The sequence below is a fragment of the Lethenteron reissneri genome, chromosome 21 (assembly GCF_015708825.2).
Source record: "Lethenteron reissneri isolate LAM-NWPU_2019-01 chromosome 21, ASM1570882v1, whole genome shotgun sequence".
Lineage (NCBI taxonomy): Eukaryota > Metazoa > Chordata > Hyperoartia > Petromyzontiformes > Petromyzontidae > Lethenteron > Lethenteron reissneri.
In genome coordinates this window covers 5212041-5227803 of record NC_083799.1, presented here as the reverse complement: position 1 = coordinate 5227803, position 15763 = coordinate 5212041, and the positions used below count along the sequence as shown (strand labels likewise).

At 42.0% G+C, this 15763-nt stretch overlaps 1 protein-coding gene across 3 annotated transcripts in view; it reads right to left on the bottom strand.

The window, feature by feature from the left end:
• The window catches only part of LOC133345104 (acid-sensing ion channel 1-like), a 107575-nt gene extending 92396 nt beyond the window's left edge, over positions 1-15179 (bottom strand). Inside the window, exons 1-2 of one of the 3 annotated variants that reach the window (XR_009755409.1) lie at positions 14899-15179; positions 10333-11033 (exon numbers count right to left, since the gene is read on the bottom strand). Coding sequence is in view for 1 of the 3 variants with exons in the window: in XM_061555583.1 (XP_061411567.1) it covers positions 10333-10896 (564 nt within the window). In the remaining 2 variants the exon portion in view is untranslated. Of the gene's footprint in view, positions 1-10332; positions 11267-14898 lie in introns of those variants that run through there. The other 2 variants (XM_061555583.1, XR_009755410.1) reach the window with 2 other exon arrangements.
• Positions 15180-15763: the final 584 nt, after the last annotated feature.

Sequence of the window (15763 nt, the reverse complement as noted above, 5' to 3'; positions counted from 1 at the left end):
GATTTTCCTGAAGATTCCCTATGCAGTTTCAAGTGAAACGTTAAATCTAATTGTTAAAATTGGCTTTGGGAATTGTTAATCAACTTCCTGGTGAGCTGAAACAAAAATAATTGGCACGTTAAACGTCTGTACACATTATAGTTTGTTTGGCTGTATCAGGTAGTGGAAGCTGTTTCGACACAAATCTATTGTGAATCATAATATTGCCTTTGGAAACCTACGTGTTAAGTCATCAATACCCAAGTTATATCATGTTAGGGTAATTCATGTATCCTCATATCAGCAACTGAGCCTTTCATTTGTGTCTCTCTTTGTTTACCACTTGAGGTGGCCGTACCAATTGGATGTGAACTCTGGGACTAATTCGATGCAGTGCCAATGCAATATATCTATAATAAACGATGAGGAATTATTTTCAGTAAAAGTCAATTCATGAAACTTCATAGTCAATTACTGTATGGATGAATTACAATCATGCTTTTAAGAATTAGCATACTGAGTAGTATAAATAATGAAGCATCACGTTAAATATGTATACATCCAATTAAGTTCAGAAATGATTCCATTATCTTTAAGATGCAGTATGCTACCTAATGTATGTATATATGTATATACGTACAGATGATTAATATTCAAAGGTGACTTGTACATTCTGCAGTTTTTGATCTGCTTAAAGTACAAAGTGCTCATTAAACACATTTTTCTCTGGTATTGCCTGTTCTATCCAGATTTAATAAAATGTTTTCTCAAGGGCTCCAACTGTGCTTTGAAACTGAAATACTCTTTATTCAGCACTCCAGACCTTGATCTTGATTCGTCTTATATGGCTAATATGATTTGACTTTACCAATGAAGAGCATGGGTAGGGCAGGATCACATATGATTTTAAAACCACGAACATTTCACAAAATTCAAATATGTTCTCCCTATGTTAGTTTGCAACATAGCACAAACCATCAGCATATCAGCTTGTTATTGAGATATGTTTTACCTAACTTATCATTACAGACTCATTGCAACTTGTGACAAGGCTTTAATAGAAAGAGGCTCAGCATCGATCAGCGCACGTGCTATGCAGGAGCACGCATTCCCTGAATGTCTACCCAATATTTTTTTACAGATTATCAGAGCATGTTTTGTTTGCATGCTCACAACAAGAACGTGTGGTTAATGCAGACTTGATTTCTTGCAAAATGATTCTATTTGGTGTTTGAATATCTTAATACCTATTTTATTATTCTTGGGTCTTTCGGTAAAGTCACGTATGTGGCACATTAGGAATGGATCACTCTTTTAAGTGCGTCCTTGTGCAGCAAGGGAGTAAAGTGTGGTTCTGTGAAGGTCCTGATGTGCTGTGTAATGCATCAATGCATGTGTGTACAGCAGCATGTAATGTCTGAGTCGGGCCTGTAGGTGGCTGGCAGGGTTAATTAATAACCGCACGTGTAAATCAGCCACGTGGTTAATGGCGTCTCGGAAGAAGTGCTGCGTGTAACACGCGCTGTTGCATTTTACAGGTAAAGGACCCAAAGGTTGTGTTTGATCGTTATATAAATGTTCTAGACTTGTTCTAGACTTGTTTTAGACTTTAAGCTTGGCTTTGAATTGTTCGTTTGTGATATATGCAATTAGAGGCGTTTTAGCACTGTGCATTGTAAAGGGATGACGCACTGTAATTAGTTACTGTCATTGTAATTCTCTAACTCTAATACTGTTTAGTCTATAACCATGCCCATGTACCCAGAGTATGACTACTTGCAATGCTATTGAGCATAGAACATGTAAAGTAGAAAGCTGTACAATGGTGATATACAGTACGTATACTGTACACATACAGTACATATGCATGTAAGATACCGATAGAAGTGGATGGTATAGATAGACATACAGCTTAGGATTAAAGTAATATTCGAATAGTGATGTGCAAATGTGATTGTCAAAGACAAAGATGGTTTATCAGCAGTAGAATTGGGTTTAAGAGAAAGGGTTAATGAATAACCGCACGTGTAAACCAGCCACATGGTTAATGGCGTCTCGGAAGATTTGCTGCGTGTAACACGCGCTGTTGCATTTTGCAGAGTGACGGTGCTGTTCTTCCCAAGATTCATATGAACCACAATAAATAAATGTGCTTGCCCTCGATTTGGAGCACCTGCCCACGTCCTTCATCTCGAGTGTGCAACACGTAGATAGGTTCAAAGAAAATAACAAAAATAACAACCTATCTACGTGTCTTACCGAAAGATCCAAGGATATGAATTCCTGCAGTCACGAAAGCTTTAAGTTACCTATTTTATTGCCAGAAATGGTAAAACCTATTATTCTTTTTTAATACTTCCCTTATAGTTCTTGACAAAACTTGCCTCAATGACAGTGATTTAGTATTTTAAAAAAGGGCTCGGAATGTTATGCTTTTGTGACTTACAGCAGATTTAATCATAGCTTATTGATTCACATGGTGTGCAATAATTACTTGCTATTAGTTCTTTAAATTTGCAAACACACTCTTCAATGTGTCTGGTTCACAACAAGAAAACGTTTTTCATAATGCTGTTCAGACTCTTCTCGTATTTTTCACGTTATATTAGTGTAGTGGGTTCAATTGAGGCGCACACTCCACTTGGAGGCAACACTATTTATTAACGCATAACAACCAACGTGAACATTATATACAGGGTGGTGCATATAACGTATAACTGCTTTTAAGTGAGATAACGAAGCCCCACAGGATATTTTTGCACATTGTCGAAGTGTTTTTTTCTTGTTTTTTTAAAACATGTTCAGTGGTAGACATTTAAGCTGTGCTCAGGGCTGTGATCTATTACCATTACATTATGAAACTTATATATATATATTTAATTAATCTTAATTGCTTGTTCAGATTTATGGCAAATATCTTTTTTATACAATATTTAAAAGTCTCTTATATTTTTACGTGCATTGACAAGGCGGCAATAATGCCTCCTCAAAGTCGTAAACCGGCCATAATCTCACATTGTAAAAAAAAAAAAGACATTTGGTTAAAACATATTCGGAGACAAAATTATACATCTACGCGCAGGGCAGTACACCGTGTATGCCACATGCTAACCTTTGCAGGAGACTGCCGCATAGTACACCTTCAAGTTGGAGCTACTTAATTCATTATGGGTCATGTTTAAAGGCAGCATTTCCAAGTGAAGTCCAAAGATGCGCATAATATAAAATCCCTGCTGCATGCCCTCATAAAGGGCATGCTTCCTAATCGCATCTTACATATGAGCTAGTTTTGACCGAAAAGGCAGTTGAGATGTCGCACACTTTATTTCCACTGCTCTGATCATCTGTGCAAGTGAAAATTGCATTCCCTAACCCTGTCGGTGAGGTGAACCTAGGCTACTTGTTAAGATTGTGTTTGTACTTGCTCTTTATTTATGAGGCTGACCCCACGGAAAGGGTGCATATCATGTGAGATGTCAATTGTGGCCTTGATGCAAAGGCATACGTTCCAAATCATATTATTCGTTGAAAAAAAGCGAAAATCTAAAAATGCTTATCTGTGGGAAAGCTCGCTTCAAATATCTTGTATCACATTTGCAAGCAAACAAGTACTTTGTTTGGTCCCAATTTAAAAAAACCCCAGTACGAACGTAATCGGGCACAATAAAATAAGATATGTGAAATGAATCATAATTCTGATAGAAATATATATTTGAGGGTTTGAAAGATAAATACAGTGAAGGAAAAAAGTATTTGATCCCCTGCTGATTTTGTACATTTGCCCACTGACAAAGAAATGATCAGTCTATAATTATAATGGTAGGTTTATTTGAACAGTGAGAAACAGAATAACAAAAACAAAATCCAGAAAAACGCATGTCAAAAATGTTATACATTGATTTGCATTTTAATGAGGGAAATAAGTATTTGACCCCCTCTCAATCAGAAATATTTCTGGCTTCCAGGTGTCTTTTATACAGGTAACGAGCTGAGATTAGGAGCGCACTCTTAAAGGGACTGTAATACATACTTATTGTAATAATTTTAAACACAGGAAGCCGACACAATGTAGATACCATGAAAGATGTATTTTATGTGAAAATAAAATTACTCCTGTGTATTTCGCACGTGGTTTTGAAGAATGGCTTTTCAAAGTTAATGCGAAATGTGGTTATTTTATTCCCGAGTATTAAAGTTATATAAAACTGCAAATTAAAATCAACACAGTCCTTGCTGTGCTAGCAAACTGATGCAGGCTCTTGCAGTCAGAATAATTAGTTTTTTTAAAGGATTGCAGCAGAGCTTTGACGCCATATGGCATAAAACAAACATGTCGTGCCTCTTTCATCTTCTTCCATGTCCCCTCTCGTCCTCTTCATTCCCAATCTTCTCTGTCTCTCTCTCCTTCTCCCTGTGTAAAATCCCGTTTCTTGTCCTTCTCCCTCCTTGCACCCCTCCACTGTACATTAACCGGTCCCCTTCCTTAACCTCCTTCCATTCCTCTCTTAAAGCTCCCCTCTTCTCGATTTTGTAAGCTATGTCAAGTGCCTTGAGTGAAGGCGATCGACAAATATAGATTAGATTAGAATTAGTTTAGATTTCCAGAGGCACCCCATGAAATTGCATTGAGAAACATCGTTATCGTTTACAGTGAGGGAAAAAAGTATTTGATCCCCTGCTGATTTTGTACGTTTGCCCACTGACATAGAAATGATCAGTCTATAATTTTAATGGTAGGTTAATTTGAACAGTGAGACAGAATAACAACAAAAAAATCCAGAAAAACGTATGTCAAAAATGTTATAAATTGATTTGCATTTTAATGAGGGAAATAAGTATTTGACCCCTTTGCAAAACATGACTTAGTACTTGGTGGCAAAACCCTTGTTGGCAATCACAGAGGTCAGACGTTTTTTTGTGGTTGGCCACCAGGTTTGCACACATCTCAGGAGGGATTTTGTCCCACTCCTCTTTGCAGATCTTCTCCAAGTCATTAAGGTTTCGAGGCTGACATTTGGCAACTCGAACCTTCAGCTCCCTCCACAGATTGTCTATGGGATTAAGGTCTGGAGACTGGCTAGGCCACTCCAGGACCTTAATGTACTTCTTTTTGAGCCACTCCTTTGTTGCCTTGGCCGTGTGTTTTGGGTCATTGTCATGCTGGAATACCCATCCACGACCCATTTTCAATGCCCTGACTGAGGGAAGGAGGTTCTCACCCAAGATTTGACGGTACATGGCCCCGTCCATCGTCCCTTTGATGCGGTGAAGTTGTCCTGTCGCCTTAGCAGAAAAACACCCCCAAAGCACGTTTCCACCTCCATGTTTGATGGTGGGGATGGTGTTCTTGGGGTCATAGGCAGCATTCCTCCTCCTCCAAACACGGCGAGTTGAGTTGATGCCAAAGAGCTCCATTTTAGTCTCATCTGACCACAACACTTTCACCCAGTTGTCCTTTGAATCATTCAGATGTTCATTGGCAAACGTCAGACGGGCATGTATATGTGCTTTCTTGAGCAGGGGGACCTTGCGGGCGCTGCAGGATTTCAGTGTGTGTAGTGTGTTACCAACTGTTTTCTTGGTGACTATGGTCCCAGCTGCCTTGAGATCATTGACAAGATCCTCCCGTGTAGTTCTGGGCTGATTCCTCACCGTTCTCATGATCATTGCAACTCCACGAGGTGAGATCTTGCATGGAGCCCCAGGCCGAGGGAGATTGACAATTCTTTTGTGTTTCTTCCATTTGCGAATAATCGCACCAACTGTTGTCACCTTCTCACCAAGCTGCTTGGCGATGGTCTTGTAGCCCATTCCAGCCTTGTGTAGGTCTACAATCTTGTCCCTGACATCCTTGGAGAGCTCTTTGGTCTTAGCCATGGTGGAGAGGTTGGAATCTGATTGATTGATTGCTTCTGTGAATAGGTGTCTTTTATACAGGTAACAAGCTGAGATTAGAAGCACTCCCTGTATAAAAGACACCTGGGAGCCAGAAATATTTCTGATTGAGAGGGGGCAAATACTTATTTCCCTCATTAAAATGCAAATCAACTTATAACATTTTTGACATGCGTTTTTCTGGATTTTGTTGTTGTTATTCTGTCTCTGACTGGTCAAATAAACCTACCATTAAAATTATAGACTGATCATTTCTTTGTCAGTGGGCAAACGTACAAAATCAGCAGGGGATCAAATACTTTCTTTCCCTCACTGTATGAATTAATCTGGAATCGATAGAATCGATTGTAATTTTCAACATATTGACTGGAATCGATCGGAACTGGGTGCTATTGGCCCCAGGAAAGGGTTCCTAGTTTAGGGGGTGATCGTGGCCACTGGCAGTGACCCAGATTAATAACAGCGGCCTGTTGGGTGGCCACCTAGCGGTTCGAGGGGTATATACATGTACATTTATATGCATGCTTGTGTGGGTGCAGATTCGTGTAATGTTTCCAAACATTTAAACCTGTTCTGGGCCTCCACTTGGTCGACTCAGCCTTAAACGAGTACAGTATCTGTATGCGGTGTGTTACACATTTGCACTGGAGAGGCAACTGTAGTTGGGCGTGGTGCTGGCCACATCACCCCTTCGTGTGCTGTGCCTGGCCTTCATAGCTGCTCGCAAACAGCATTTGCCCATGTAGTCTGTTAAAAGCTATGACGAGGGATCTTTGTATTTGTATGTAATGTGATGTGTACAGAAAATTTGAGAAATCATCGACAAACCCAACAAATTGAGTTTGATTCCCGGTCACGCCTACCATACGTGGAAAGTGATATCAGAGTTTAAAAAATGTGCTTGAAAGCTTTGGTTAAAAATTTCCATTAAAAAGTTAGAAAATAAGGTGACAAACACTCGTCGGAATGGAGCGGAATGGGCCACCCTCCCCATGCTCCCGGCACGAGCACCTCCCTCCCATTCTGCACATTTGCATACATTTTGTTTTCCATCATTGGCTCTGCCATCACCACCCACACTTGCCGAAAAGGTTTGTTGTTAAATGGAATTAGATGCACATGAATTCCAAAATGCAGACTATATCCAATTTTATGCGAAAGCAGCTCTCATTCCGCATAAAAGTTGTGAAATGATTTCCCATAAAGCTACATGAATTGGGCCCAAAGTGCCTTCTCAAAATTTGTTTTTCAAGTGTATGTTGTACTTTCAGCTTTTTCTATTACAGCCAAATTGTTTAAAATAATGAGTCTACTGAAAATTGTGAAGCCACCCACACTTTTTAAAATTAGATATTTTCCAACACCTCAACACCCTTTCAAAGTTCATCATTACAAAATTAAACGTGGGTCAACGTTGAGGTGCGTTTATTGCAGTGTTCGCATTCCGTTATAAAATGTAATGACAATGCAATTCAACACATAAAATGAGAAATAATTATTTTAAATTGCATTTATTATAATTGAAAGAACTGGAGAAAAGTTTGAGATAAATTATGTCAAAACAGATGATTATGAAATGTAATGTGGAGCCATCGGCCTAGGTTATTCACGACGGTGTTAGAATAAGATAGGGCCTGTGTGTACGAGTGCAATAGTGAGGACAGATTGTGTGTGTAAGTGCCCAGTACTCGCGTACTGATGCAGCCAGGGGTGCATGGAAATTAGCCCGTGTTCAGCCAATGCAGGCCCGTGCGATTATTTATTCATGCGTGCATTGTTTTGTAATTATGAAATGCCTTGAACAAATCACTTTTTTTTTATTCCCAAGAACCCAACCTTACAGTCCTTCGAGAGGTATACACAGGAACAAATGCGCAGCAAACCTGGATATCATGTTTTCGTACTGGGGAATGTTGTGTTTACAAAGCTCATTTTTATTAAGCAAAAAAAACCATGGCTTCTCACTGCCGACTATAATTAATATTTGTACTGTCTACTGAGAAATTGTCTTCATACTCCAGTAATACTTTCAAAGTATACTCTATGCAAAAAAGGCTTTTAAAAATACGCTCACCGATCTTTGCTCTTAAAGATTGTAAACCCCTAACAAGGATTAACATATTATTTTGCATAACAAATATACGAGTCTTTAACACAGGCCTAATAATGCATTTGCTTTGTAAAAAACTGTTTAAATATATGGTACTCCAATCATTTACAGCCATTATACTTGTACACATGTGTATGTTCACAATTATTTTTAGTCCCAATATGGGTTTCGAGCTTGTTTGCTTATTGTATAGTAGTTTAAGCCGAGGGTAACCTAAGTTGAGTCTTAATGTCACGGAATTAATGATCTGGCCGAATCTCTGTCATTAAGCGCCTCCACCATCCAACATAGCCAAACAAATTGTTATTGTCACGTGAACAAGCTTTTAATGTACAAATTATTATTGTTTCAGTTCACCTTGTAGGTTTAAGAGCAATCCTAACAACCAAATTTTGTATTTAGATGTATCTAATTGCTCACAACTAAATTGAACTATGATACATCTCATTGTTAAATTTAATTGTGAGGATTGATTTGCAAATTACTAGAGAGCTGAAACTAAAATAATTATCGCGTAAACGTGTGGATTCATTTGTTTGGCTGTGTCGCGTGGTGGAAAGGGTCTTATCAACAGATGTAGGCCTTGGCAGTTGAGCCACACAGAAATTGGAGCAGGTAGAGACTGGGGTTAATTCCAATTACAGTTCCAACTTTGCCTTGACATTTCAAGACACATGCATTTAATAATGTCCAAACAAAATGTAGCTCATGACCTTTACAGCAACTGAATCTCTCAAAAAGATCCCTTTGCAATGTGGTTGATAATTGAATGATAGTGAGAGAATGCAAATTGTTACCAGGGACCACAACTTATCCTCGACTTATGTAAAAGTAAAACTTGAGCTATAGCAAGAGTAAATATTCCATATCATAAAATGTATGCTCAAATAACTGAAATATATATGCACGTGGCCCAGTGGGTGGTGGCACGCACCTATTATGCAGAACTTTGCCGGCAAGGATTGATCGATCACATAGAATTGTTAAACACCCACATCCATTGATCTGTAAGGTGACCAGCAGATGGCAGTACAGAAAGTGCTGTATATTCCATGGCCCATTTGTCAGCCTTTGAGCCTGGTAAAACAAAACTGGCTGTCCATCAGTAACCTGCAATAGTTTTCTGTCAAATAAGATGGTCCAAATAAGTGTAGTTAAATCTTTTTTGCATGGCTAATCACATCTTTCCAATGATTAAAGGTGCGGCTTGAGACTATGAATAGACTGCATAACAAAAGACTGAGCTCAGTCTTTTGTTATGCAGTCTATTTGGACCATCTCATTTGACAGAAAACTATTGCAGGTTACTGATGGACAGCCAGTTTTGTTTTACCAGGTTTAGCTTTCTACCAGGTTCAGCTTTCTTTTTTCACACTTTTGTTATGTAGGCTAGGCGTAGTCACAAACCGAACCTCTCCATAATAAAGGCTCAGTCTTTTGTTATGCAGTCTATTCATAGTCTCAAACCGCACCTTACCATAATAATAAAAAGTGGCCCATTCCTGGCCCCCCCCCCTCAACCATTATATATACGGAGTGGTATCTCCTGTAATCTCTCATTTACTTGATACAGCTGTTGGGCTGTGACGGTTCCACCTGAAGACGGAAGCTTGTGTTGCCTCCGAAACGTCGTGATTTTTATTTTATTTTACTTTTATTAATTTAAATTTTTTACCTACGTGACTTTACCGAAAAAACCTAAGAATAGGTGATTACATCCACGTCCGCACCGTTTAGCCTGGGGGGCTAACACGGCGCTGGGATCCCCCGCGGCCCCACCCCTCAGTGGGGGAGTTGCTACATAAGGCGGTGAGCCGGAGGGCTCGGGGTTCAGTGTTCAGCCTTAACCAGTGAAGCAAGAAGACCTGCTAGATAGGCCCTGGGACTCCCCTGGATCGCTGTTCTTCTCAGGACCGACCAGGGCAAGCCAGTGGCGTGGCCCCAAGAGCCCAGAGCCGATGCTCTTGTAAGAGCCGGTCTGGGGACTCAGGGTGCCGTAATCCCAGCTTAACCAGGGCTGGGTTAGCTAGCCTCCCCTAGCCCGGTAGTGGAGGACCTAGGAGTAGGCTAGCTGTGACATAGATTGTTGATCTCCCTGTTAGATGGGTGAAGGGGCCGATACCCCTTCGAGTGTTGTACATCTCGGCCTGTTATGTACTTTGTGCTTAATAAATAAGTGTGCCTCCAACTACGTCGTCCAAGTCTCCTGGAACCTACTACACACAGATTGAGGTACGAGACACGGGGGAAGTGGAGGAACGTGGTAAGTGAACGAGCGCTCGGGAACAGCGACATCTCCAAGGTTTCATCACGCCCTTTGCCGACGAGATGCCAAGTAGGAGACTCACCGTTTGGAAGTCCTGCGGTGTGCAGTTCATGCCGTGGAACTTGCAGTGGAGCAGCATCTCCCTGAGCTCGTGGCCCGCCCGCTCGTAGAACTCCCGCATGCTGAATGGCCGCGGCTTGTAGACGCGAAAGTCGGCGCGCTTCCTCAGCTGCAACATGACCTGAGCGTCGACGAAGCGAGGCTCCACGATCTCCATGCGCTCGTCGAGCAGTGCCAGCAGCTCGCCAGCGTGGTACAGGTCATTGCGCGTCATGCGCGAGAAGCGGAACTCGTTGAGGTTGCAGACGGTGACGGCGGGGAAGACCATGAGCGGCGTGGACACCTCGTCCAGCTTGGTGACGTATGGGTACTGCAGGTAGTACTGCACCCGGTCGAGGGACTGCAGCACAAGGATGGAGAGCGAGCCTAGGAACGCCAGCAGCCACAGCAGGCGCCGTACGGACAGCCCTCCCGGCGAGAAGATGTGCCGGATCCCGTGCAGTGTGCAGCTGTCCACGAACGTGGTCACACTGGAGGGGCGCACCTTGTCCAGGCTCTCGTCCGACGGGGTCCCCTTCAATTCCATTATCCTCGCGAGTGCTATAACAGCAGCTCGGGGTCAATGCGAGTCTGATGCCGCACAGTTTGTAAGGTGACGTCTTCTCGAAAATGCTGCTCTAACAACTAGGCGTGTAGAGGATGGTGAACAGAGACTGCATACACCTGTGGAGATGGAAACATGAGGTTGTCGAGACTTCTCCCATTGCTGTTTGAGATGGCAATTAAAATTACTCACACCCGTGTTTCTGTTTATTTTCGTTTCACCCTTTTCGTCCTGATTACTAATTTACCAGTAACAATTGGTGACAATTATTGACACTAGTGTTGTAAAATTTACGACCAGAATTGAGTCATTGTGTTTGATAATTTTATTTGATATTTGCTACAATATTATCTGAAAGCTACATTTTTTAATAACATCCAAATGGAATGCCATTGAAGTTTTCCAGCAAAGAGTGTTTTATGCTCTAGTCAAGATACTTTAATATGTATACAACAGCTCAGCGTTATATTTATTATACCTTTACTTGAAAATGAAATAGTGCAGCTTTATACGAGCAATCAATAAGATGCTTTAAACAATTGTATTGCGTATCGTGATTTTTTAGCAAAAAACTACCTTGAGCCTCTGATGCTTTCAGTATCTGAAACATTCATGTCGTCTAAATCCCAATACCTGTATATTGTATTGCTTTTATTTCAAATGAGGACTGAAGCTGTCCTTAAGTAAGAATGGATGTTACCGTGTATTCACTTCGTTACTTTACAACTTCCCAAGGTCATTTGTGAATAATCAGATTCCCTACAGCAAACCAGCTCTTCAAAGACCACTGCTAACCCTATACACTACACACCACACTACGCACTTCATATCACGATGCACTAAGCACAACACTATACTTCACACTACACACTACCTACCAAAAAAAAAACTATACACCACACTACACTATACACGACACACTACGTTATTTCATGAGGAATAAAATGTAATAAAAAATGTTAACATAACATAAAATCCATCACAAAACATACATTATGATACATGACACACAAACAAACATGTGTAGCGCTGTAAATAGGGATATATATACTAAATGGGTCACGCTACTTACCTGCAGTTGCAGACGAGGTCCACCAGGGGCAATACCTCGGACCGGGATAGGGGCCGCTAGATTCCCCAGCTCCAAGGCAAGGGGGGGGGGGGGGCTGCGGGGTGTGCTGGGATCCCCTGGGACGCCCCTTGGAACTCTCTGGAAGGGAGGCATGGCCGGGGGCGGGCACGCCTCCAGAGCTGTATAAAAACCTCTAGACGGCTCGGGGAGCCAGTTGAAGACTGAAGACCAGCTAGCCAGGACCCTCGGACTCCCCTGACCCGCCGTCCTTGTAAGAGCCGGGTCTGAGTGGGCCAGTGGTGCGACCCTGGAACCCTCGGGGCCTGACGTCCTTGTAAGGGCCGGGACCGAGCGGCCCAGTGGTCGAGACCTGTACCTTGGCTGGGTCAGGTTAGAATAGCCTACCCTAGGTCACCCTTAGCCGGAGGACCCAGAGACCATAGCCCCAGTAGTAGGGAACGTTAGTCCGGAGGCGGTACCTCCTTTGTTACCGGGTGAAGGGGCTGTTACCACTTCAAGTGTTAGGGTTCGCTACGTGCTGTATCATAGCATTTGTTAATAAACGTGTTGCCTCTAACCGTCCGTCTCCACTCTCATAAAACCCACGCTACACATGCATTAAATATTACGTAACCACAATGAAAAGGGCACATATTTACTTATCTAAGGTATGTTGTGGTTAACTACCAAGACAAGAGAAATTTAAAGAAAACACGCACAAGCAATCCATAAACAAATAACACATTTTAAAAGCCCTCTGATGTGTTTTTGGGTTGTCAGAGAGTTATTCGAAAAAGTAATTTTAAACTGGAATGCTTATTTTGGTTTCATGTGAGTTAAAGTGCAGACATCTTGTCAAACAAACTGCAATATAACCTGAAAACACACTGGAGAGTTATACAGCACAACCGCAAAACCCTACACAATAATATCACTTTCTAATATGTCCATTTGTCAAAACTAAGCAACAAATCCTGGATGGTCTTTGGCCACAGTTTATTTCTTGCCATTCTTTACAAATCTGTGTGGCGGCGTTCAGTTTCACCGCCACACAGTATTGACACAACTTGGGATTTTGTACTTAAATGGGTGAAAATGAAAACATAGTAATAATAATCTAAGGACAGTAATAAACATCACAGAAAGCAACAACACCAAAAAACCTTATCCACTAGGGACCCTGATAGTGCCAATTAATTCGTGTTCAGTGACAGACTGCTCCCCACCAGGGCAATTTGAATTCCCCTCAACACTAAATGTTTTCTTATTCTGATCCCAATAATCTTGGAGAACAATTTATATACGTGTGATAAGACACGGGCTTGTAATCAGGGGTTACCATTTGTGAAATGCCAATCAACATTATTTATTGCCGCTCTCATGCTCCAATTGCAACCTGTGACATCTCCAATCATTTTTGAGTTATGGGTATTGAATTTTTTTTCTTCAATTCTATCTCTTTTGAAGTCTCTCATCAATGTAGTTTCAGATTATGTTAACATTTTCTCCCACTTTTATGCCTTATCCTTTGCCATGCTTCTTATTTCATGATTCAAAGTGGTGACAATTACGATTTTTCTCGGCAAACACGACTAAATACATGTGTAGTGACATAGCATCCGTCACTTAGCAGCATAGCGCTTGTTGCTGACAGGGACGGGGATCTGCAGTTACAGCAGCCCTGACTGACAGCAGGGCACGTGATAAACCAGAGAGAGGGATTTAGGGGAAAGGTTACAGAAGGGGCACGTGGGGGAAGCCCGGGAACCCGCAAGTAGGTTCTAGAGAGGGGGCATGGCCGGGGCGGAGCGAGGCCACGTTGGGAGGATAAAACTGGGAGCTGTAGTTACTAAGTGTGAACTGTTAAGGCTGTTAATAAACAAAGTGCCTCCCACTTTTAGTGTCTCTAAGTCAGTTACTGCACATGTGCAGGTTCACCAAAACAATTGAACATATCTGTTGGAGGAGCACAGCTGGAGAGCATATATACTTTGGGCAGTTGTTGAGAGCAGACGAGGATCATAATTATGAAATAATACCGTAGAAAAGAGCAAGTTGAAGCACTTTTAGAAAACTGAAATAAAAAAAGATGCATAGCAATGTACAAAAAGCAGACTGCTAAGACATGGCTCAGAAACATGGACATTGATAAAGAATAGTGAAAAGGGCTGAAAAGTGCACAAAGAAGCATCGAGATGTGCGTGCTTAGAATTACTGATACACAAACAGAGGGACAGAAGCAGGAGATAAACATGTAAACGTTTGAGACATAATATTGACTGTTCAGAAAAGTAAGTGGGCTTGGACAGGGCACGTCACGATAAGGGATGGTCCAGATTAACAATGAAATGACTGCCAAGGAATTAAACGCAACCTAGATAACATCTAACGAGGAGATGGAGAAATTATATCGGCTCGTGTGCTGGAGATGGATTATTGCATCGCGAGACAGTGAGAGATGGCAAGAGTTTAGGGATGCCTCCTCCTGACAGTTGATAGATCATGGCTGATGATGACGATTACAATTTAAAATTAGATTAATTTGAAATAATAATGATATGCAAAACCAATACAAACATGAACTGATGAAAATAAAATAAATACTATGCACATCATTAATTGCCGTGCTATCCACACACAGCATACACTCTATCGACACATTACAAAAAATACTTGAACCATTCCATGCATTTCCATAAACAACAGGCAGTACAACACGCCGTATTAGATCGTGTAGGTTACTTTGGCGCTACACGGGACAATATAGCTTCGAAGCATGTGTCTTTGGTGAGAGAGACAGTTACACAAACTTAATTACAACCTGATCTCGAATAGCAAGCACAGAGATCGCATTCTTAACCACGACAAGCGGTGTTGATCCCAGCGGGCTGAGCAAACGCGACAGTACTCACCACTGCAGCAGCCGCGGGCTGTCCTGCACGCAGTCGAGCCAGCGGACGTGTGGCCGATTCATAAACCGGGCAGAGATGCACTCAAGACACATCGCACACAGGCGCTCTCGTTTGCTGCTCTGAGCTGAGGAATCTCCAAGTGATTGCAGATTGACGTGCCGGAGAGCGCACTGCCAGATCTATAACCGCTGCGTGTCATGTTTGGGGGAGATGGTGGGAGGGCAGACTGGCAGGGGAGGCAGGGAGGGCGTCTCCCCACTGAGGGTTGTGGATATTAGAATTTCTGTATCGGCAGTCTTCAAGGATGTGGCGTGAAGGGATCAGTAAATGGGATATGGCACGAGACAGCGAGAGAAAAAAAGCCACCATACTTGCCTCTTGGGTGCTTGAGACAGCAGTCTGGCAGGGTGACTGATTCTTAAAAAGATGCAAATGTGTGCTGTCCTGCTCGACTGGCAGTTTTCGAATATATGATGCGTGAAATTAAAACTCGGGTTTCAGATTGCGCGGCGCTCAGAGCGAGTTAAGCTCTTTTTAAGAGACTTACTTACTGAGCACCGCCCATTCACAGATCGAGGGGACGTGGGCGTAATGGGAGGATGTTCTTCATGTGTCAGACGCTCGCCCATGCCACAGCAGAGGTGCAGTGGCTTGGGTTCAGTGAGGAGCACACCCAGTAGCAAGTAACGCGTCAGTGAGTGCCCTCTTCTCTCGGAGAGAATGAGAAGGAGTGCAGCAGTACTCTCAAGATTTCGATTTAAAGCTTTCGTGACTGCAGGGATTCATCTTCTTGGTTCTTTCGGTAAAGTCACGTAGAAGGGAAATAAAAAAATAAAATAAAACATAATAAAATACAATTCTCACG